Source organism: Dendrobates tinctorius, unplaced genomic scaffold, assembly GCF_039654945.1.
Source record: "Dendrobates tinctorius isolate UK_male_01 unplaced genomic scaffold, ASM3965494v1 ptg000203l, whole genome shotgun sequence".
NCBI classification, from domain to species: Eukaryota; Metazoa; Chordata; class Amphibia; order Anura; family Dendrobatidae; genus Dendrobates; species Dendrobates tinctorius.
Genome location: NW_027361870.1, coordinates 668,427 through 694,103, shown reverse-complemented (window position 1 = coordinate 694,103; position 25,677 = coordinate 668,427). Strand labels below are relative to the sequence as shown.

Below are 25,677 nucleotides of genomic sequence, written 5' to 3'. Positions count from 1 at the left end.
AATTATATAAAAATCATACAATGTGATTTTCTGGATTTTTTTTCAAGATTCTGTCTCTCACAGTTGAAGTGTGTCTATGATAAAAATTACAGACCTCACCATTTATCATAGGTAGGAATTTTCCCCACTGTATATAAACCAGTTAAGGCAAAAAGTGTATAGATATTACCCGTTGCAGCTAGAGATGAGCAAATTAATTTGCAGAATCCTTGTCCAGCGGCCACCTCAGTAGTTCATGTCCGTCAGAGACAGAGAGGAACCCTGCTGACTTCCTAGTGGAATACTAGGAGCCTCTTGTTATTAGTACATTCGGAGTGACATCATCGTTGCAGTTTGATACATATACATTACATTGCACCTGGCCGACTAATTGACCAGTGTGACCGTGCACTTACTGCATGCACACCAGTCTCTATCCCAGTTCAGACCATCAGGTTTTTAATTAGAAGAGGTTGTTGGGAATGCTGGCAGGTAGGAGGAGATATTCTAGACTCCCGTCTGGTAGCCCTGAACTACTGATGTAGTCGCTGGACCAGGGTCCTGCAAATTGATTTCCTCATCTCTAATAGCAATTTATTTATTGTAAAAAACAGATTCAGTGCACTTTACTCTTGACTCTCTGTGATGCAGCATGTAATCCAAGTATTTTACTGCACATTTGGTCATATGTATGTACAGTATCGGACTGGGGCACCAAGGGCACATCATTTACCAACTTCAGGGCCCCAATTTTCAGCTACATACAAATGTGACATTATCCTCAATCACAAGTTTATATAACAATGACCTGGGTAGATTGATAAATGACCCGTGGAAGCGCCTTCTCCGCGCGACACGATCGTCGTTGCTCCTGTTCAGCACCCGTTCTCCCATTAACATGCTTTTACAATAAAGCCTTGACTACTTTACCCGGTGAGTGCCATTCTTTCTACATTTTTGCAATGTAGATTGATAAATGAATAAGATGCCGCCTTTGTCTGTACATAGAGATTCAAGTATATTTTGCCAAGTGCTGCTCATACAAAAGGGCGGTGGTCCAGGCCCGCACAAGGGCCCACCGCAGGATTCTCCTCTTCTCCTGTGGACCAGTCCAAGCCTGTGTATGTATATGGTAAAGTCAAACACGCCACAATTGAGCAGACAAGAGGTTTTCCTTTCCTCGAATGCTCCATGTGTACACTTAGAAGTTGTGAATAGTGTTAAGTACAATATAATGGGTGGATTTGTAGCAGAGTAGAAACCTGGATTATCCCAGGATTACTAGAAGAGCAGGAGACACGGAATCTCGAGAACAATAGATAATCTTTGCACCAGCTTTTGGATGAATTTTAAAAGTGAGATGAGAAGCAAAGAATAGAAGATTATAGTAATTTCATTGGGACAAAGCGAGCACGAACACTAGCGTATAGCAGCAGAGTCGCACAGACAGGGACATGGGGAGAACGTAACCTGCTAGCCATTATATTGATTTATAAACTGAAACTTTAAAGATCATTTTTGGACCCCATCTGTATAGTACTGCCACTATTCACCCCCTAATGGATTTCCGTGGTTTCATTACTGGGATATCAAATCCAGGCATTGTGGCTGCCACTTCATGCCATTGGCCTTAAAGCACCACTCCAGCATTTTTATTCCCACCACTGGCACAGTAGCATGAATCCATGTTCCCTGCCCATAGCCGCCGTCTTCTGCTCTTCTCAGTGCCACTTCAGTCCTGTTCCTCCATCTTGTGATTGCAGTAGTTGACTGACCGGAAGTCACAGACAACAGTCGGAAGCTCTCAATGTAAGTGTATGAGATCCTCGTCCTGACTCTCATAGACTTACACTGACGAGTGACATCCAGCTGAAGTGGTGCTTTAAAGATGGCCGTTATAACTTTTTTGTTTAACATAAATGAGGCTGAGTTTTTTACTGGATGATTTTACTTTGTAGTAGTTTTTTTCGTACATACACATTAGTGTCTTTTTAAATTCATTTTTATTTTAGAGCAATGCAGAAAAAAAAGCAATTCTGCATTTGGTATTCTTACAACACTTGCATTTGTAATAATACCAATTAAGGGTTTACTGTTTTACATTTTGTGTTTTTTTTTAACATCACTTTTATTTTTATTTCTTTTTAATTCTTTAGGTATGTTTACTTTTTGATTTTTATTAAGCAACAGCAAATATGATGAGGAAGACGTAGGCTACATTCTTATATCCGTGTGACATTCAGAGCAGGTCCAATTCTCATTAGTTTTGAGGATCAGACTTGGCCATTCAAGTCTATGGGGATCTGTGAGACACAGATGAAACTAGGAAGACATTGTACTTCAGAGTTACTTCCTTTCTTGTTATTGGTGCAGTTCACTTTATTCTCTGTCTCACCTCCTGGGGAGGGGGTTGGGGGTTTAGCTCAGGGCTAAACAGGAGATAGGGACAGGTCGGGGACTGGGGTCTCACTATCATCAAGTGTACCCCCAAGTTAAGGAGAGTCAGGGCACCCCCTTAGCCTGAGGGGCAGTTCAGGGGCCCAGGTTCCTCGTCCCGTTTTTCCACTATTGCCCCGTGACACTGAGCCTGCCACCGCTCCAACGGTACCTGAGCCTGCCACCACTCCAGCAGTACCTGAGCCCAACACCGCTCCTGCGGTACCTGAACCCTGAAGCCGCTCCGTTGGTATCTAAGCCTGAAGCCGCAGCAGTGTTATTGAGCCTGAAGCCTTATCAGCAATACCTGACCCTGAAGCAGCTCCTATGGAGCCAGTTGCAGTATCCGAATCCAGTCCTACTTCTGACTCAGAGTCTGTGTCAGTTCTGGACAACCCCTTTAAGAGAAGGCCCAATATAGGCCCATAAACAGATAACAATCGTTCAATCTCAGTGGGATCGGGTGATTCTCCATCTGTGGGGGGGGGGGGAGAATGGGGCTTACTGGATTTTAACATGGAGCCTGGCTGCGGTTTCTTCTCCTCTAGTCTATTAAAATAAATATATGGAAGAGCTGACAGAGATAATTATCAACCAAAATAACAAATTATCTATTAATGTGTATGGGCACCTAAAAAACGTACAAACGTGCTTGTAAAAGGACATAATAAAAAAAAAAATACATCAGACTCTTGCATTACATCTGGATTGGTATCTATCGAGACACTGCGTAGTAAACATTCTCCGTAGATTATCCCCATTTTCAGCATTATTTTATTTTTCAGAATAGACTTTTTGTGGAATCACTGTCGGAGAGATCTTAACAAATTACAAAAAATGGCAGCATCGTCCGAATACTTGTGAGTTAGTACAAAAATTTAGAAAGCATGAAAATCACATTCTTCGAGCAGAATGACTAAGTCAAGTATATCCAAAATATCTATAAATATTTCCAGTACATGAGACGGCTTGATTGGTGATTGTATCATTAAAAACGTTTTACATTCAATGTGTTCTGATTTTTGCATCCTAAAAAAAGGGGGGGGAAATATTGCTTGCCGTTCTAATGCTACGTACAGAGGATACCTAAGCAACAAAGGAAGCGACATAACGGTGCAGACAATATACTGTGCAAACAAACAATCTACATTCTATGCAAATACCCTGACAATATAGAAATATATTATTGTGCTATGCTAATTCACGTCAGTGCCAAAACAATTTTTTAACACAAAACCTTCTTTATTTGTATGCACGCCATTTTTTTTTGCATTTGGTTTAATGTAACGAAGCACCACTACCCTGAAAATCGTGAGAAATACTCTTACGTGTGTGACATGGATGAGTTGAATGGAACAAATGAGTAACAATTGGATGATATTGGCTCAGACGTGATAACGATGAGGAAGTACTGATGAGAAAACCCTGGTAAATGGTTTACAGGTCTAAAAAGTTGGGTTTACTTTAAAAATAATATTTGAGCGGAACTCAAAACCTTATAATTGCATCTAGATATCTTCTCTCTAACAGAGGACCCTCTGGCAATCAGTCGTGATCACCAATGTAAGGTATGGAAGCTGCACATTTCTCCTGCAGCGGCCACTGCTGGAGAGAGGTGGTATAACACAGTGCGCAGTCAACTGAATAGGCAGGTAAATTATACATGGTCATGTTGAGTCCTCCAGGGTGGGAGGCGCTGTTTGCAGCAACTCTTTGTCTCGTTAAAAAATGATGGTCACAAGTGAAAAAAAAAAGTTTTGATTAAATTCATATCCCCTAAATACGACAACCCATTTTAAGCATCGTTTTATTATGACAGTCAAGAAGCCTGAGATACATCGAATTGTTTGGTTGGATCTTCACAATAGAGAGATGTTGGCCATCAGTGTTCTTCTTTCACTGAGAACACTGAATCCTGAGTGTTAATGGGTTTGTACAGGATTAGAAGAAAGTCAGTTGTGTCTGGTATCGAAGCCATTTCTTATAAGTCTGAACAACCCCTTACAAAATTGAACTAGAAGCCTTGACCTTGCCGATGATCCCAAGAGAACATCATCTCTACAACATAATAATGCTGTGAAACAACGACCCATATCTCACTTTTCATTATCCCACAAGAGAAGTGATAGAGGTGCAGAAAATGGCACTGAAACTTTAAAGGGAATCTGTCAGTGTGGGGGGCGCGATCTCAGCCACCGCTCACTATGAACTCAGCAGTGACTGAAGTCGCTTCGGCCCACTCATATGACTGAAAGCCTGGAGGCTGCCAGGAGGAGTAAAATTCATTTTCTGGTGGCAGCATAACTCTCGTTGGTTCAGAATGATATTATCCTGCAGATTTACCCCATATATGCAGGCTAATAGCATTTTTTTCGACAGGCATTGCAACAACATTTTTTATGACAGGATCCCTTTAACTTTTGGATTTTGAGTTAAGATTGGAAAATATTTGCAATTTGCACCTGCTTACACTGAATTAGATGTTTGGAAGTAGGAACCAAAAGGCTAAGACCGGTTTCACACATCCAACTTCCATGGTGTGAAGACAGACCGCTGGTCTTTAAGAGAATATATCAGCAGTTTTTGCTACCTCATGTGAGGGCAGCATAATGTAGTTAAAGAGACCCTTATTCCAGTGATGTGTCACTTAGATTACTGGGCGTAGTGGTTCTGACAATCAGAGCTTTCAGATTTAGCATGAAGCAGAGCTGAGAAAGCTAACCCCGCCCACATCACAGCTAACCCCACTCACACCAGGCTCTCTGTTTACAAAGTCCATAGATAGTGAGCTGCTTATCACAAAAGGAGAGGGCGTTGCCGATCTAGTTTGCAACATCAAGCACTAATAATAAATCAATCCTTCACAGTTAGTAAACAAAAGCACGCACTTTGACAAGTGATGCATCCCTGAATTCTGTGTTTCAGCCTCTATCTTCTGCTGTCTCCAGATTACATAGCAAAAACCTGCTGATAGATTCCCTTTAACAATCTCATACAGATATGAGACAGGTCAGGTCAGGAGACCTCGGCCAGTCCATACATTGCCGTCTAAACTTGGAGCATGTAAGTCAAATGTGTGATACCAGCCTCAGCGCTCATTCACAAGTCACTTTTTCACGTACGAGTGATATCCGTTTTTTTTCATGGATAGCATTCGTAACTATGAAAGTCTATTGGGGCTGTTCACAAGTCCGAGTTTTTAGCCCGCAGACTGAGTGGTCCATTCAAAATCGCAGAGACGTATCTAATATTGATACGCGTGTCGGATCAAAATCATCAAATCAAGTCTATGGGTTGGTGAAAAAATTGGACAGCACTCGGGTGCCATCCGCTATTCTCTAACTGAAAGATGGGAGAAACTCTAACCAAATTCTGATGAAACTTGGTCTGTTAGTCTTGTATGTCAAAAAAATCTGACGTCTGAATGAGACCTTATACTGGATCAGATTGGAAAAGTCAAGATATATCGATCCATGAGTCAACAATTGAGATCATACCAGTGATTTATCCAGTTGACACATATGAGGAGTGCACCATAAATGAGTTAGAAGGCCCAGTAGTAGGTCTTGTTATGGGGACATAAATACAGTAGCCTTCAATTTAAACTAGTAACTTTTTTTTTCCACTCGGCAAAAAAAAAAACCCCTATTGTGAGATTCATGTGTACATTCACAAGAACAATGTTCCCTTTATTGACTGGCTTTATGAATGGGTAACTATGAAGATGAAAAATGACATCCAAAACACAATTTCAAGTAGAAGTAAAAAAAAATAAAAAAAGAAAAATGTTAAAATAATGAAAATAAAAATGAACTGTTGTGTTATGGAAAGAGTAATCCGAGTCAATAAAATCAGATTTACAGGCAGCAATTTCTGATGTGGCAAAAAAAAAAAACCAGAATGGCCAACGGTGGCAACGTAGTCCTGCAGTCCCGTAGAGTTGACGCTAAATCACTGCAGAGGGAGGGAACTTCGTCCCCTCACATGTGCCGGATTGTCTGCTCTCAGTCCACTGGTGACATCAGACCCTCGGTAAGACCTCAACCAAGTTTGGTAAGCTGGAGATCTCCATTGATCTTAATAGTGTCAATAGAAGAAAGAAGTTCCACACGATGGTAAAAGTCAAAAAGCTGGTGTCCATCAACAAATAGCCTGAAACGTGGATGCTCGCAGAGGATCTCTACCTGCGAGAAAAAAAGCACATGAGTTAAGAAAACGAGGCGCAGTGCAAACGAAACAACTTAAAGGGAACATGATAGTTCCCCCATGGTCCCCAAACCGTCAGCACGTCTTTATTCTTATGTTAATACTCCGCCTAACAAGCCCTTTGTACAGTATAAGTGGGTGCAGTGTATGGCAAAAAAAAAAAAAAAAGAATTTTAAAAATCCATTTGCAACATGCTAATTGTGTCAGACTAGTCGAGGGTGCGTCGGTTTCCCCAGACTAGTCGAGGGGGCGTCGGTTTCCCCAGACTAGTCGAGGAGGCGTCGGTTTCCCCCAGACTAGTCGAGGGGGCGTCGGTTTCCCCAGACTAGTCGAGGGGGCGTCGGTTTCCCCAGACTAGTCGAGGGGGCGTCGGTTTCCCCAGACTAGTCGAGGGGGCGTCGGTTTCCCCCAGACTAGTCGAGGGGGCGTAGGTTTCCCCAGACTAGTCGAGGGTGCGTCGGTTTCCCCAGACTAGTCAAGGGGGCGTCGGTTTCCCCAAACTAGTCGAGGGGGCATCAGTTTCCCCAGACTAGTTGAGGGGGGCGGATCATGTTATCACATGCACAGATCCGTCAGGTCTCCATTAAAGTGGAAACCCAGTGCAAACCATCTTCTATGTCATTTATAGATGACTTAGTACAAGGTCCCTGCTAGTTTGCACTTCCTCAGCTCCTCTGAATAAATAGGATAGGCAGGCTCAGCCGAGCCATGGATGAAGCAGAGAACTTCCTTGGTTGGCGACCAGTGAGCAAGAGATAGGAAACAGAATGGGAGTGGTGGTGAGTATAAGGGCTGGTGCAGACGACCAAAAACATCAGATCACACTTGGGCTAATGTTACTCAATGAGGCAGTGCAAATGACCAATTTTTTCCGCTGACCCGGTTGTCTAAGAAAAAAGATTGGATGGCGATCGCCCACTCATGTCTATGGGTCTGTGGAAAACATCGGACCGCACTCGGATGACATTCAAGTGCAGTCCAATTGAAGAATATGGAGAAACTTTTTTTTTTTAAATTCTCCACGTCCGAAAAAAATCGTCTCACTCTCATCAAACTCCGATCAGAGTGTGTTTAGCATCAGACCGATTTTCTCAGGTGGAGAACAAATGGCCATGCGACCCAAGTCATAATTTTATTCTTTTTTTGTCACTTATCCATTTATCACCCAGAGGATTTATTTGTACTGTGGAGTAGGCGCCTACTGACCCACAAAGGAACCTGTGAATTCCCCTGGTGGGCCCCAATGCAAAAATGGGCCCCACATCTCTTCTACATGAGACGTAGTTAGCACAATATACTTGATTCACTATGGACAGACAAAGGCAGGATCTCATAATTTATTTACCAAAACGATCCAGTATATGATTATATAGAAGCATAAAGCAAAGGTAATTATGTTAATGAGGGCAATGTAATATTTGCATGTAGCTGAACAGTGGGGCTCCTGTGTGAAAGTTACTGGTGGGCCATTGATAATATGGGTTATACATGTGTAATATAGTAATGAAGCTCAGCAACAACATCAAAAAGTATTTAGAATCCCTTCCTGACCAAGTGCTTTTTAATTTTTTGGCTCTTTTGTTTTTTCCTCCTTTTTTCCAAGATTCACAACTTTTTATTTATTCATCTACAAAGGGCTTGTTTTTTTGCAAGATGAGCTGTGGATTTGTATGACAGCCTTCACTTTAACATATAACGCACTAAAAAACAGGGGAAAAAAATTCCAAGAGTGGAGAAAAAATAACCATGCAATGCTGAAAATTTTTTTTCAGGAGGGTTTAATTTTTATTTTTACGATGTTCATTGTTCATAGAATCATAGAATCGTAGAGTTGGAAGGGACCTCCTGGGCCATCTGGTCCAACCCCCTGCTCAAAGCAGGATTCGCTAAATCATCCCAGTCAGATGTCTGTCCAGCCTCTGTTTGAAGACTTCCATTGAAGGAGAGCTCACCACTTCTCGTGGCAGCTTGTTCCACTCATTGATCACTCTAACTGTCAAAAAGTTTTTCCTAATATCTAATCTGTGTCTCCTCCCATTCAGTTTCATCCCATTGCTTCTAGTCTTTCCTTGTGCAAATGAGAATAAAGTTGATCCTTCTACAATGTGACAGCCCTTTAGATATTTGTAGACAGCTATTGAGTCTCCTCTCAGTCTTCTCTTTTGCAAACTAAACATTCCCAAATCCTGCAACCTTTCCTCATAAGACAGGGTTTGCAGACCGGTCACCATTCTGGTCGCTCTTTTCTGAACTTGCTCCAGTTTGTTGATGTCTTTTTTAAAATGTGGTGCCCAAAACTGGACACAATATTCCAGATGAGGTCTGACCAAAGAGGAGTAGAGGGAAATAATGACATCACGTGATCTAGACTGTATGCTTTTGTTAATATATCCTAGAATTGCATTTGCCTTTTTTGCTGCTGCATCACAATGTTGACTCATATTCAGTCTGTGATCTATTAGTATACCCAAGTCTTTTTCACATGTGCTGTTGCTTAGCCCTATTCCTCCCATTCTATATATGCTTTTTTCATTTTTATTGCCCAGATGTAGTACTTTGCATTTTTCCCTGTTAAAAACCATTCTGTTAGTTGCTGCCCACTTCTCCAGTTTATTTATATCTTTTTGAATAAAAATAACCTGGCAACATGATTCTCCAAGTCAGTGCGATTTTGGTGGTGAAAAAAAAGTAAAAAAAAATTAGTTTGTGTCATCCTTTTCTAAGACCCATAACTTTTTTATTCTTCCAATTGGATATATATACGTGTTTTGATCACTTTTTATTGCATCTTTGGGGAGAGGTACAGAAACGAAAAAATGGCAATTCTGGCGTTTCCATTTTTCTTTGTTTTTTTGGGGTTTACTATATGGGTTAAAAAAAAAGTAAAAGTTGATAGATCAGACTTTTTTCTGATGCAGCGATACGAAATATGTTTATTTTTAATGTCTATTTTTCAGGGAATTTTTGTATTTTTTCTAAGTCTTCTTACAGGACTTGAATCTTTGATCATCAGATTGTTTGTTATATATACTGCAATACAGGGGTCTTTCAGTATATAGATAAAATGACGTTCTCTTATGAAGCCAAGCCTTTGATTGAGCTTCAGGGGAATCGTCAGCAGACCCATGGGCTCCTCACAAGTGTGTGTGTGTGTGGGGGTGGGCGATGGGTGGCAACAATGATGTGCCAGCGGGACCGCTCGCCTTAAACGCCGCTGTCAGATTGATGCATTTAAGGTATTAACAGCAGCAATGGGAGCTTAATTTTCGATCCCTACATCTCCATTTTGTTGACCTCAATGTGGAGTCTACAAAGTTCTCCTACTAGTAATAACAACCTAAGGACACCATAGATGTGCCGAGGCGCAAGTCTTCATGGACAGATGTTGATGAGCATGGATGAATGCATTAAAGGGGTGGGCAACTTTATCTTTAGTTTAGCAAATGTGTTGAGGACATGATTTTGTGGCACTTGCTATTATACAGGTATTACAGGTTCTCCTCCTGCTCTTGTTAGCACAGCCTTCCTCACAGACTCCTATGAAAATAGCTGCTCATCTAGGACAATATGACCAGACCTGCCCATCAGATTCCTCCACTTCAAAAGTAACTTACCTATGTGTAATACTTTTCTAACGAAGAAGCAGATGGACCGGTCTGGTTGCATGCTTCTACACCAGCAGACATTTTTCACATTTTTTTTTATAAGTTATAATATAAAAATAACTTTTTTAGGCAATGTGGAAGGCAGTAATTTAAAGGGATTCTGTCACACTGTACACGCAGTCTGCACGGTAAAGAGCAGGAGAAGCTGAGCAGAATGATATATCAAGTTTCTTGGAAAAGATTCAGTACAACTTGTATTTATTTACTGAAATCCCCGGTGTTTGTATATGAGAGTCCAGTGGGCGGTGCTACTCAGTGGGGAACCTGTCAGCAGGATTGTGCACAGTAACCTACACACAGTGTCAGGTCAGCACCGTTATACTGATTAAAATGATATCTTGGTTAATAATATCCGTCTTGTGGTTGTTGTGTAATCTTTATTTTCAGTTTTGAGTTAATGATATTGCTCGTGACCCGGGGCGGCCTGTGGGGGGGTCTTCATGTGGTGATCTGATTAGGTATTCATAATGCAGACTGATGATAGGTCACTGATCCCTCACTGACATGCACTGTAGTTTACATAATGATATTAAATATAAATATTGAAAAAAAAAAAATCCCCTTGTGAAGGCCGGCGCCGATGCTGCAGCATGATCGCATCTATGGTGTGTATTTAAATCTTTTCTTTGATGTATCCATAAATTCATTAAAAAAAATCAGTTTGAAAATGACGCCAGCTGTGCCTGTGCAGTAGCAGCTATAGGCAATTCGATAGATGCTACTGCGCAGGTGCCGTTTTCAATATATATATATATATATATATATAATATTCATTATGTAAACTAGGGGGCAGGTCAGTGAGGGATCAGTGACCTGTCAGCAGTCTGCATTATGAATACCTAATCAGAGCATCACATGAAGACCCCCCACAGGCCGCCCCGGAGCACCAGTATATCATTAACTCAAAACTGTAGATAAAGATTAAACAACAACCACAAGACGGATTTCATCACCATGTATCATTGTAATCAGTCTAATGTTGCCAACCTGACACTGTCTGTAGGTTACTATGCACAGGGGAAGGGAAAATGACGCACACTCTTGCTATAATAAAGGTGCAGACTGAACGTGGATCTGGTCCACAAAACGTAATCCCAAAGATAAACAGTTACACTCAAAATCTCATGTATTTGCAGTAGAGGAAAATTTATTTCAATCATAAAAATAATATTTCACTGCAGTTGAAGAATGAGTAATCAAGGTAATCAAGATGAGTAAGGTAACGTTTCGACCCTAGCCTGGGTCTTTTTCAAACCTTGCTCATGTAGGAGATCAAGAGAGGTAAATGGTACATAGAGAGCACAGGAATCCCGTTAGGGGCTTATTATATGTTGGATCAGGAGATCTCACCGCAGCCTCCTAATCCAACATATAATAAGCCCCTAACTGCGGTGAAATATTATTTTTGTGATTGAAATAAATCTTCCTCTTCTGCAAATACATGAGATTTTGAGTGCGACTGTTTATCTTTTGGGTTACTGTGCACAGTTCTGCTGCTTCCCTTTAACGGCTATCTCTTGTTGCAGTCATATAGGGAAGCCTGTCAATCACTGAATAGGACCGCCCACTGGACTCATGAGTACAAAAAAAACAGGAATTTCAATGAAGAAAATGTAAGTTTTAAAGATAAGTTTCCCACAAAACTGTAAATCAATCTGATCAGCTCCTCATGCTCTATTACATCCTGTCCAGACCAGACACCATGTTCAATATGACAGGTTCCCTTTAATTTATAATAACTGTTAGATTAAATCTGTAATAAGAAAAGTGTTGCTAATTAGAACGGCCCACACAGGTAGATTTCACTCTGCTCCATAAGCGAGACTAAGCCTCTGGCAAAGAAACTGTTGGAAGAAGCTATTTCCATCTGCGATATTCCCCCTATTTATAAATGATGCACTTATCCTGGAGACCTAAGTGATAGAACAATCCTCAGAAGTATTGCTAATTTACATTGAACGGAAAAAAGTTGTTTTTGCTATCTCTTCACAAATGTTTACATTTTGATATATTTTGGAAACATTCTTTTATTCACTTTTACTTTATTTTTTAGTCCCCCTAGGGAACTTGAAACTACAAGCATTTGATTATTTATACTATAATAACACACTATGGCAGAATATAGGAAATTTGCAATTCTCTTATAACACCCAGCCAGTGGTTGATCTTCACATGAGGACCAAGATGGACATTAAGGGGCCTTCATCAGACCCCTGGCTGCTGTGGTAACTCATCGGTTCCCTGCAATCATGTCAAACATTGACAGCCGCATTTAAACTGCTAAAGTGCAGGGATTGGAGCCATGTAATACGGCCGACCTGGTATTAAGCCTGAGTTGGCTTCTTAGTTTCCTTGGTGAACAATGACGAAAATATATACGTCATAGGTCATTAAGGAGTTAACTGGCTGGGTTGATAAAAACGGTATGGGTAAGAGCGTTTGCTAATTTTTCTGTCCCCATACAGCATCATGTTGTTGACAGCACATCCACATTAACATGGGGGGATTAACATGGGGGGGGTGCTACCAACAACGATATGTTCATTGAGTGATCGTGCATTACACGAAACAATCATCGGAAATAATTGGCGGATAACCGGTGACCATTGCGCTTGGCTGCAAGATGCAACTAATCATAGTGAATGTGGTTGCAAAGAATTAGAGCAGGGTGAGATTCCTACAGGCTGTTGTGTGACGGTAACTTGCAGGTAGGAATGTGACCATGTTTGCTACTGTTAGTTGCAATGTAGTAGTGCAATGGTATTTGCGATCTTAAGTTGTGTGACTACAAGTTGCTTACGGGTAAAATAAATGAAAATTCATTTGAATGTATTTTTATGGAGCATTCAGCTAGAAGATCTGGTAATGGCTGAAAGCGTGCATAGATTTAAAGGAGTGGTCCGAAACTGATATGTATTTTACCACTGGTCTCTGCTTTTCTTACACGCTGGGTATTATTCTTACAACGAGAACTGACAGTGCGCTCTCTTGCTGGCTCATTACTTCTGATCAGAGCCAGCAAGTGAGCGCACTGTCAATGTTCATATCACGCAGTCACAAGAATCTGCTGAGCATACGTCGTAATTGACAACCGACGCATGCTCAGCCCCTGAAACGGACGTCACCGATGATGCTTCGTTTCAGGGACGGGGCAGAGGCTGAGGTCACTGCCGCTGATGACGACTCGTTTTACTCGCTCAGCATGCACTGGGATTCTCACATGAAGCGCCATCAAGGAGGAAGTAGTAGAAAAATAATAAATAAAGAAGTATGATAGAGTAATGAGGGAACGGCACAGACTTATTAATTAAAATAAATTGTCTTACAAGCATTAAGGCCATTATGCCAACATGCAGAATCGGCATTTATACGGGAAGATTGTCAGCGGCAGTTTTACGATTATGTCTTCGTTTAAACAAAAAGTAAAAACCTTGCACCAATCATACATGGTCTTATCACTTACCCTGAATGGCTGGTCAGCAATAAATGGGAAATAAGGGATGGCAGATTCCTCCTCTCCCCACTCCCCAGACACACAGGCGTTCCTGAGCAGCTGCTTATCGGTGAATTCTGCTTTCATCTCTATGGCCACATCAGCCGGAGGATCTTCTGAGTCACCACATGTTAACCTGATGTCAAAGCTGAAAAAAAAGGGAAATGTTTAAAATTAAAAGGTTTTTCTGGTTGAATAACATGAATTGGCTATCCTCTAATCCTTTACACCTCTACCGATCAGCAAAACGTCTTACTTTAAGTAGCAGCTGCGCTCAGTATTTCAGCTCAGTCCCATTCACTTCTATGGAAGTAAGAAGTAATATATGGCATAGCCGCTAATAGAACTAAGGCGTTGTGCCTGGTAAATAATGACGAGAATGTAACGCTCCATCAGGAGGAGTGCTGAGAGTCAGATCCACCGAGGTCTAATATGGGTGGGATATCCTAAAAATAGGCAATAAATGAAGATTTACACTACTGTATCATGCTTGGTTTATTATTATTTTTTTTTTCTGGTAATTTTAAGGCAAATTCTATAAAAGGAAATGTAAGAAACCTTAGGAATGAGCAGCATCTACAACATCCGTTATCAACATGGCTTCTTCCCCCGGGGTGCAAAACACGAAACGGCACACTATTGCCACATTGAACCATTAATAATGTGGAACCATTTTTCAACATTTTAAAAGTTGTTCACACATCTCATTACAAGTAAGACCTCTCTCACACGTCAGTAATTTCCACGTACAAGAAAAACAGACAGATTATTTCGATCAGAGTTTGGTCTGAGTGTCCGTTTTTCTCGTAAGTGGTCAAAAAAAAAAAAAAAAGTTTCTCCACCTTCTCCTATGTGGCTGTCTGTGAAAATCAGATTGCACTCGAATGTCATTAGAGTGCAGTCCAAATTTTTTTCACGGACCCTTAGACCTCCATTGACGTTTTTGATTTGACGCTCAGATCACAATTGGAACTTTTTTTTAGCTATTTTCTGTGGACAAGTGAATGGCTCCATAGACTATCACGGGTACAATGCAATGCGTGAAAACCACAGACAGCGCTCGTACCAGAACATCGGACATGTGAATAAGGGGTTTAAAGAAAGAAATTTATGATGGATCGGATGATGGGAAACGTCTTCTATCTGAGTAAATCTCCTATAATAACAGCGCCAATTTCATACTGGGTCTTTACATAGAGCTGGTAGTGTCTGCAACCTTATATAAACTTATATAGAACTACTGCCGCTTCTATGGGACGCCCTAAAAGTATTGCACTGGGGTGTACTGAACACCTGCCTCTTCCTTCGCTACTCTCAGGACTGTATACTTTACCTAGCATTCAACTGAAAAGGACATTTGGAAAAGAAGGTCTCTGAACATCATTATTGACTTTCCTCCCTTAGATTTTACTTTTCAGATAGATACCAGAAAAGTATGAAGGCTACAAACTTAGATACTGTATTGTTCAAAGCATGAAGGGTATGTCCCAAGTTCTATCTTCAGCAGCGCCTTGCTCCCCAGCCTACCAGCTGCCTATTTGCCATGGAGACGTGTGCTGCTGATGACTGATCGTTCACGCAGGCGGCACTGACATGTTGTTGGCCCGAACTCTGCTCCCTCCCATGTTGCAAACAGAGGCTGATTAGCAAAGAGCTTGTAAGTGCTGTGCCACTGCTGACCTATCCGAAACGCGCGTTGGGGTGGGCAGGGGCTGCATGTGTGGTCTGATATTTTATCTCTGGTATGTATATCTATGGATACTTGGTGCATTTGCACTACTAATACCAAGCTACAGTGATTGCAATTATGTCCTGGCATACCTAGTCTCCATATGATTAACTAACATATAAAATTCCTATAGTATACTGTTATTTGGAGGCGTTATTACTTTATCAGTTATATTGCCCACATAATTATCTACCTGTCCCTTTGTGAATGTTGAATTTTGGCACAATCTTTTACCCGCTGTGCTTTTTTACCTGGTACTATTTAATAAAGCTTTTTCATATTTGTAATTTTGGACTATATGACTGCTTTTTGTTTGTTGTGGATATTTCTACTGAAAAGGTGGGCGGTAACCTAGCCAACAAGCTGTCAAACATACAATTAAAAATCCCTCCATTTTTGAGAACTGATGACATTTTTAATAAAATGTAAATTGCACAGTAGCTTATTTTACCCATTTAAGAGAGTGAGAAAGCCCTTTTAACGGATTTATAAACAGATATACTTTGAATTTGTTTCTCGTGGGAAAAAAAAAGGATGCCCTTCAGTAAAATAAAATATCCCTTTAACCATGTAACTGCTTGATTTCTTTTATTCTCACTCGCACACATACCAGGGAAATGGTGCTTTAATAATAAGGGGCCGCCACTTGCATCCGCAATATCATACTAGTATGCCCTGTCAATCACAACTCCCCGATACAGCAGGAACACGTCAATAAGAATTCTGACAAAGGGTTCGCACCTCTCTGGGTTCACGCCCACGATTCCCATTATGAGGATCTTCTTCCCCGGTCTCATGCCGCCTTTTATGTGACCACAGAAAGGAACTGTCTGAAATAATAATGAGTCGGGTTAAAAAAAGGACGCCAACATATACGCTGTATACAGAGGATTTCGGAACCAACTTTCAGCATTCACATATTTACCATATTCTTTCGTAAAAAAATATTGTCTATGGGACAAAGCCTTTACGTTGCATGTATACGAGCTAATTTCCAGCCAGAACCAGCACCAAGAGACTAGATGGTTAAATGAGGTGATCCGGCCAATCTTCACTATCCTATATACATTATTTAAAAAAAAAAAAAACATAAAAAAATAAAACTCAGACGGCAAAGCTGCCACAAAGAAACATAAAAGATGGTTAAAAAGACGCTTCAGGAAAAAACATTGCAGTTCTCAAGAATCGTTTTCTGCTTCAAAAATTTGGCAGGTTTGAGTGAGCCTAAAAGATGCCGTATGCACATGCCTTTAGTCATACCTTAGTGACCTTTATTCGATAGTGACTTTTAGGATCACTACTTCCTAGAGGTGGCGCTATGGTTCTAGTCCTCTTCCTCTCTGAAGTGACAATTCGCATATTTCCCATAGGAGCATTGCAGGGCTTGAAAGCGTCCTCACCTTGGCATGTCAAGCTTGACATGTCACTCTCCGAAAGGAGAAACCCTTTGATCCCGTTCAGATGGCTCTCACACAGCCAAACCAGATCTTGCACTTTGCACTGATAAGGGACGGTAAACCGAAACAAAGTGTCTGCAAATTGAAATTTTGGTTTTGGATTTTGTCCTAAGTCATGTGGCAAGGCTCGTTAGAGGGTCGATATTGACTTATAGGATTGCTCCTTCCTATAGGTGGCAATAGAGTTCTAGTCCTCTTCCTCTCTGAAGAGGCAATTTGTACATACCTTTAGGGCTCATTCACGCGCCAATGGGTCTCGGTCCGAACTCAGCCTGCAACGCATGGACTGGCCACTGGTTCCATGAGGCTGTCACGCTTGGGTCGGGAGACCCTCGGCCGGTTCACGCATTAGCAGTTCGTGACCGATTTGCAAGGACGTCTGAATGAGCAGTAGATCAGCTGATGAGCGATGCAGACATCCGTTTGCTGTAGACTGCTGCTATGTTAACACAGACCATTAGACTGGAACCGACCTCTCTTATAAATGCAAGTTTGCTTGGTTATTGACCTGTGTAAAAGGCCTTCACATCGGATACTGCAAAATACAAAGGAAGGATTTATACTTTTCTATCCTGATGTATTCACTTCTGGCATCCAGAACTGCAGCACTGCATGCGTGATTCCAGGTTCACCAGCAAAGCATTATAGAAACAATCAGGACTGGATTTCTTACAGTGAAGCCACGGAAGGATCCCAGAGTCCTGTAACTCCAGACACGGCAGAGCACAACCAGTGTACTGTACTGCGCTGAGCATCAAATGATTGGGGGGGCCATTCCGGAATAACCGGCGTAGCTTCCGGTTATAATTATAGGTGTGCAGCAGGTATAATTATATATATATATATATATATATATATATATATATATATATATACACATACACACAGACATTCCAGCATTGGGGATCTGGGTTTATTTTAATCTTTTTAAGAGCACATAAATATAGAAAACCTAGTGCTTGTTTCTAGGTTTCATAGAAAACACTGGTGTAATAATATAGCTGATAATGGTTCATGACCTCATCCTCTAGGCCAGTGTTACCTAGCCATGCACCATGTTCTGGCCCTTGTGAATAGTGAGAGTCCCAGCAGTCAGACCCCCAGCGATCACACATATGTAGATAGTGTATCCTGTGGCTTGGTGATAAATGCTTGCTGGGTTTATAGATAGTTAATATACAGTGGCATGTAAAAGTTTGGGCACCAGCTCACCTACTTCTTCTTTTTGTACATTCACGCTTGCCCTGATGTCAGCACGCTGTAACATCTGTGACAATTCCTGTCCCCTCTGTTTCCACTTCAGCCTTTTTTTTCTGGCAACGTCAGTCCTAAATCAGGGAGCTATGGGGTTATTCCTTGTCTGGAGTTGATTACTCCTTAGTGACAGCCTTAGGCAGGGCTGTCAGCTATTTAAACCCCTGATTCCACTGCCAGTCACTAAGTTTGGCTTACCTGGTTTATAGCCCTATTCCTTTCTCTTCTTGATTTATCCCGTTTTCTGACCTTGATTTGTATTTTGACCACTTAATTGCCTTCTGATTTTATCTCTTCCATGACCTCTTGATATCGAGCATCAGTCAACTCCTGGACACTTTGTGGAGCAACGTGGCACTGGTGGATGGAATGAGACATGTGATGTTCCAGATGTGCTCATTTTGATTCAGGTCTGGGGAATGAGCAGGCCAGTCCATAGCATCAATGCCTTCATTATGCAGGAAATGCTGACACACATCATCCACCTGAGGCCTGGCATTGTCATGCATCAGAAGGAACCCAGGGCCCACTGCACCTGCATATGGTCTCACAATGGGTCTGAGGATCTCATCCCGATACCTAAAGGCAATCAGAGTACCACTGGCTAGCACATGGAGGGCTTGTGCGGCCCTCCAAAGAAATGCCTCCCCACACCAGGGGAGCAGAACGTTCTCCACGGTGTTTCCAGACTCTTGTCACATGTGCTCAGGGTGAACCTGCTCTAATATGTAAAGAGCACAGGGCGCCGATGTTGAATCTGCCAATCTTGGTGTTCTCTGTAAATGCCAATCGCCGTACATGGTGTTGGACTGTAGTAAATGCCAATCGCCGTGCAAGGTGTTGGACTATAGGCACAACACCCACTTGTGGATATCGGGCCCTCATACCACCCTCATGGAGTTTGTTTCTTACAGTTTGAGCAGACACATGGATGTTAGTGGCCTTAGTGGGTTATTTTGCAGGGCCCTGGCACTGCTTCTCCTGCTGCGGTGTTGTTGGCCTCCTACGGCCCCCTCCACATCTCTTCATGTAATGGCCTCTCTTCTGGTATCTGCTCCATGCTCTGGGCACTGTGCTGACAGACACGGCTACCTTTCTTGTCACAGCTCGCATTGATGTGCCATCCTGGATGAGCTGCATTACCTGAGCAACTTCTGTGGGTTGTAGACACCATCTCATGCTACTGTACAGAACTTCTAGTGGTGAGAGCAATAACAAGATGCAAAAGTGAACAAAACAACAGCCAAAATACCGCTGTAAATGATTCAAAGCGTCACTCAAATGGTTAAACATCAGGGATTATATAGCAAGCTTTATTGCTGTTGTTACAGGCAGAAATTGGCTGTGTAACACAGATGGCATCTGCCAGGTATGGTGTGGGCTCCTGAGTGGGGAATAAATGGGGAGCTGACATAGGGTATACTATTATGTACTACGTCAGGAAGGGGTAATAGGTTATTTTCTGATGCCACTTTTTCCTTAAGGGCTCATACTCATTGCGAGAAATACGGACGAGTGCAATCCAATAAAAAAATCGGTTTGCACTCAGACCAATGCTATTCAATGGGTGACGTCTCATCTGCGATTTTTTTCTCAGCTGAAATCGGACTGAGAAAAAAAATCGCAGCATGCGACATATTGCTGAGTATCTCAGACGAGACTCACCAATGTAAGTCAATGGGTGCTGTCCGATTTTTACGCACCGGTGTCCTTTGAAAAGCCGGCAATTCATATGCGGCTACTGTAAAATCACACTGACAACTAACAACACAATAAATATATACACAGAATTTTCCCACGGTCCTGAGGCCACAGCACTTCAGGCTGGCTGCGAGAACAGCTTCAGTGAATAGAGGTGATGTCACTGTTGCTGCGCTCCCTCACATCCTGACCCGCGCTGAACTCTTGAGAGTGGGAAAATCAACTGGCATTTTCCCACGCTCAAGAGGTCAGCGCAGTTCAGGCAGTGAGGGAGCAGAGTCAAAGATGTCAGCGCTACTCACTGAGGCTGCGCTGGCAGCATCTCATTCATTCACCAGTAGTTTGCAGCCGGGACGGTCGCATCTTAGCACCGTCCTGGTTGCAAACTGTATATTCCCCATATATGGATTACGGCGTGGGACACAACGGACAGGTATGATATATTGTTGGTTTATTATTTTATGTTTACTACAGGAGAAGGACGGAATTAGCAGAGGTTGTAAGTATGGTTTAATTAAGAACAATAAAGGTGTCTGTGTGTTTATTTCAAATGAAGGCTTTTTTCTCACGGTGTCTGTGTTTTATTTACTATTTGACTATATGGAGTTAGTAATGGGGGCGTCTAATTGACGCCTCTTCATTACTAACCTCGGTACTTGATGTCACAAAAGTGACATCAACAACCCAATATTACCCCATATGCCACCGCTACAGGGCAGTGGGAAGAGCAGGGCTATGTGCCAGAATTGGCGCATTTTACAGATGCGCCCTTTCTGGGGCGGCTGAGAGCTGGTGTTTGTAGTCGGGGGGGCCCACTATCCATGGCCCCTTCCTAGGCTATAAATATCAGCTCTCAACTCTCTGCATAGCTATTGCTGGCTATTAATTATAGGGGGACTCCACGCTATTTTTGTCCGTGAAATAATCATTTATTAATTAAATACATGTCCAGAATTTTGCGCAAACACTATACTAATTGTATTTGTCACCGATATGTATATATATACTTTATATATATATATATATATATATATATATATATATATGCATGTGTGTGTGTTTTGAAGGATATTTTTATTTAAATTGATGTGTAAAGGACAGAGAACTGCTGTATGTAAAAGCTCATGTTAAAATCGCATTGCATACGCGTGTCATATGGATGTTCTGTTTAAAAATCGCACTGAAATCGCATAGCACTCGTTCGCTTTTTCGGTCCAGAAATCAGACCGTTTTTTTTTCTCGCAAATGGGTATGAGCCCTAATACAGAGCTTTAGCGGACACAGATGGATTATGGAAGACACAAAGCTTATCCACAAGTTCAAGTTTAGATACATGAAGGCGAGGGAGGACAGTGACAATTCTGCATCCAATTAAATCAATATTTTTACAATTGCAATAAAGAAAATTATCTCTAGAGTCTCTTTATCTGCCATAGGCAATAGTGCAGATTTTTTTTTCTAATGAACCACAACATGTTTTTGAAGTAAATGCAAAGTGTAATTGGTGTCCCCAGCACATCGTTCACGCTGCATTATATATTCTTCAGATCTTTGCATGCTCAGAATTTACTTAGCGTCTCATCCAATCACGAGTCTCCTCGACTCATTGCTCCACAGTCCTGGATGTGTGCTACTTACGCAGTGGAAGGCTCTGTTCACATCATGCCATGTGTCATGGATATGGGGTTATTCTAAATTCAGGGGGTCTGGTAATTTATCCTATACAGTCATGGATGAAAGTATTGGCAACTTTGAAATAGTTCCAGAAAATAAAGTATTTCTCTCAGAAAATTTTGCAATTACACATTTGTTTTGCACATATTTATTTCCTTTGTGTGAATTGGAATAACAAAAAAAAAAGAAAAAAAAGGCAAATTGGACATTATTTCACACAAATCTCCAAAAATGGGCTGGATAAAATTGTTGGCACCCTCAACTTAATATTTGGTTGCACACGCTTTGGAATAAATAACTGCAATCAATTGCTTCCAATAGCCATCCACAAGCTTCTTACATGTCTCAACTGGAATTTTGGACCACCCTTTTGTAAACTACTCCAGGTCTCCAGGATTTAGATCCGGACTAATTGCTGGCCCCTTCAGGATTCTCCAGAGCTTTGTTTCCAAGCATTTCTGGATGCTTCTTGAAGTAAGTTTGTGGTCACTGTCCTTCTGGAAGACCCATGACATAGGATGCCACCCCAGATTTCTGACACTGATCACTACATTGCGACCAAAATCCTTTGGTAATCTTCAGATTTCATGATGCTTTGCACACAGTCAAGGCATGCAGTGCCACAGGCAGCAAAACAACCCAAAAACATCTTTGAACTCCCACCATATTTGACTGACTATAGGCACTGTGTTCTTTTCTTTGTAGGTCTCATTCCATTTTCGGTAAACAGTAGAATGATGTGCTTTACCAAGAAGCTCTATCTTGGTCTTATTCCACAAGACCCTTTCCCAAAAAGATGTTGGCTTACTCACGTACATTTTGGAAACCTGCAGTCTAGCTTTTTTATGTCTCTGTGTCAGCAGTGGGGTCCTCCTGCGTCTCCTGCTAAAGTATTTAATTTCATTCATATGTCAACAGATAGTTCGCGCTGACACTGATGCACCCTGAACATGCAGCACATCTTGAATTTTTGTGGAACTTAATTTGAGGTGCTTATCCACCGACTGAACTATCCTGCGTTGCAACCTTTCATCAATTTTTCTCTGACGTCCACGTCCAGGGAGATCAGCTACAGTGCCACGGGTTGTAAAACTCTTGATTATGTTGCGCACCATGGACAAAGGAACATCAAGATTTCTGGAGATGGACTTGTAACTTTGAGATTGTTGATATTTTTCTACAATTTTCATTCTAAGCCCTCAGACAGTTTTATGCTCTCCATGTTTAGTGTGGCACACACAGACGCACAATGCAAAGATTGAGTCAACTTCTCTTTTTATCTGGTTTCAGGTGTGATTTTTTTTTGTCTTTTATAAATCAGTAATTTTTTTACATGTTCTCCTGAATCTGAATTAGTTTATCTTTTGTCCTGTATCTCTTTGTTCCTAACTACGTCTTCCCAGTATATAAATCTATTCTTTATCGTCAAGTGGGCGTGGTTCTCAACTTTTCTTGTGTGAGTCTTTTTGAGGATCCCGCCTAGTTGGGTAAAATTACTAAACTTTCATAAGAGGGGAAGAGGGGCCATAATTCAGGATTGGAGAGGTGCATTAACTAAAAAAATAAAGTTAGGTTTAAGAGAAAAGTTGCATTTACAAAAGGCAAAAAATATATATTTTTGAAGAGTAGCAGGTCCATTTTAAAGTAATCTGCAGTGTTTTTAGGCTAAAAACAACATTTTCATCATGTCTTGCTTTTAAGTGCCACCCCTTGGTGCTGCTCTGTGTGGACTTTGAATATTATAAGTCTCCTTCCCCCTCTGGCAGCTGACAACATAATCCCTTCTTCTTACTTACTCTAAGGGTGCAGTCAGCAGTGCTTGGACTAGCTGGCGGCTTCCCTGACCTGAGCTTGACGGCATGTGTTTCTATGCGGCTATCACTCTTGGGTCAGGAGAGCCACCAGCCAGTCTGTGCACTGCGATGTGATCATAGGCCGTCTTATACGGCCGCCTGACTGTGCCCTAAAGAAGAAATCTTTTACCCTATACTGTTATGGCTTTGCTCTTTTACTGACAAGCATGGCAGATAGCCATTGGTTCCTCTGCTGTGAGTAGTTGCGGTTGCTTGGAAGTGACTGAGCATGTGTGTCCATCAGCACTCAGCCAATTAGGTGCACATGCACATTGCTACACACATTATCACCAGCTGGCACTATAGATGTCGTACCTCTTCACTAGATAATTTGACAGCACATACATGCAAATATTTCTCATTTTAATGAGATTTACAATGAATATCATATTCATAATCATTATGTAAATCGAGTAAAGAAAGCCCTGACTTACCAGGCGTGGAAAATACACTTCAGTCTGCACCGGTGACCCTAACGGACTGCTTAAACGCCTGCTGTCCAGCTGCTGCAAAGAGAACATATTACAGATATTTGTATAATGTCCAGTTATTACAATTCTCATACTATATAGTACAAATCAATATTATCCTGCCATGAATAAGCGAAGGAGACGAAGAAGGTTTTATTTTCTTCCTGCGTGAACGTGTGACCTCCAGGAATGATAAGAGGCAATGCCACCTTTGCACCTGTCTAAAAGATTACAGCACTTGCAATATGATCCCTGGAGAAAGTGACACTACATAGTGCAGAGATAGGGAGCGCTCTGTATGAGAACCCTCACATGAACTAGTAAGTGAAAACAGAGAGCTGCCGGAGTGAGCACAACTAATAATAATAATGATAATAATAAATAGGAACCTTATTGATTTAATTCCAGAGGGTACAAATCAGTCCTGGTCATGTCATACTTACAGTACAGTTTTCAGACAGCTCTTAACCCCTAGATAAAAGAAGGCTCCTAGGCACCAAAATTGCAAGGGGCACAGGTTACCATGTAAAGTGCAGAGTGCACACAAATAATCAACCAACAAGTAAGTAAAATAGTGAAAAATTTCCTACAAGGATGTGTCAAGCTGGTTGATCAAAAATAAATAAAGTGACATATAGCAAGTAAATACAATAAATTTAAGAAATAATAAGAATCAAAGTGACAGTACACAGAGTAAAGCTGTATGAACTGCTATTAGAAAGTGCAATCAGGTTGACCCAAAGTGACAGTGCAGTCAAAGGGATCAGCGGTGCCTGACAGGATGCCTAACTGCAATGAGGGCACAGAGCAGGAGGAATGGACTTACTGTGGTGAAGTGGAGGTAACTGGAGTGTTCCTGCCGCCCCAACGCATGTTTCGTTTAGACTTCTTCAGTAATTGTGAAATTGTGAAAATTATTATTATACAAAGATCTATTAATTAAAATGTACTTTGTTCATGGGAAAATCCCTTTACGTGACCCTCTACAGTTTGTACTAGTACGGTTATGACTTGATCAGGTCAGATTTCTATTATTTGGGATTAAACCAAAAACATTCCCATTCACTAGTTCTTAGCTGAGATCTAAAAAGCAACGAGCAAATACACAAAAAAATTGGAGAACGTTATATGACCTTTAATTCCATAGTAAGGAATGCTCGTACCCGATTATTTGCCAGTGTAAACGAACTAGCAAAACGTTCATTTGTTGGATCATGGAATCGAATAGGCTAACATAAAAAATACCCACATAATTATCGACAGCAGGTAACCAACTGCTGAGCTCCAATATCATGTACTGTATATGGGGACAGAACAATCATATTCGCAAACATTCTGTCCCAATTACTGCTCGCTGGCCTGTCTAAACAGGCTGGGAAATGAGCAATGAATGAGTCCATGCTCCTTATTGGCCTGAAATCAGCCTGCATAAGTGAGACCTTAGGCTACTTTCAGAGTTCAGTTTTTTAAATCCGGCGGGCTGCGGCGAAAAGTTGTCAAACCTGATCCGGTAGAAGCCGCAGCCCGCCAGATCATCTGTTGAGGCCGGAGACGGTGCAGGAGAGGGCTAGAGAGTCTTCGGGCATGCGCAGTGGAAAAAAGCGGTCCGAAGCTGTCAAAAAACGTTGCAGGGAACGTTTTTTGCAGACGCCGGACAGGCATTTTTTGCCGTATCCGGCAAAAGCCGGACACGCCGCATGGCCATCAGGCGCAATGCGGCAATAATGCTAGTCTATGGGAAAAAAGCCGGATCCGGTGG

At 41.6% G+C, this 25,677-nt stretch overlaps 1 protein-coding gene across 3 annotated transcripts in view; it reads right to left on the bottom strand.

The window, feature by feature from the left end:
• Nucleotides 1-3,166: 3,166 nt before the first annotated feature.
• The window catches only part of LGALSL (galectin like), a 34,625-nt gene continuing 12,114 nt past the window's right edge, over nt 3,167-25,677 (bottom strand). For 2 of the 3 annotated variants that reach the window (XM_073553763.1, XM_073553764.1), the window contains exons 2-5: nt 23,883-23,954; nt 16,251-16,339; nt 13,751-13,928; nt 3,167-6,599 (exon numbers count right to left, since the gene is read on the bottom strand). In XM_073553763.1, coding sequence (XP_073409864.1) covers nt 6,456-6,599; nt 13,751-13,928; nt 16,251-16,339; nt 23,883-23,954 — 483 coding nt within the window. In that variant the 3' untranslated portion in view covers nt 3,167-6,455. Of the gene's footprint in view, nt 6,600-13,750; nt 13,929-16,250; nt 16,340-16,434; nt 17,502-23,882; nt 23,955-25,677 lie in introns of those variants that run through there. The other variant, XM_073553765.1, reaches the window with a different exon arrangement.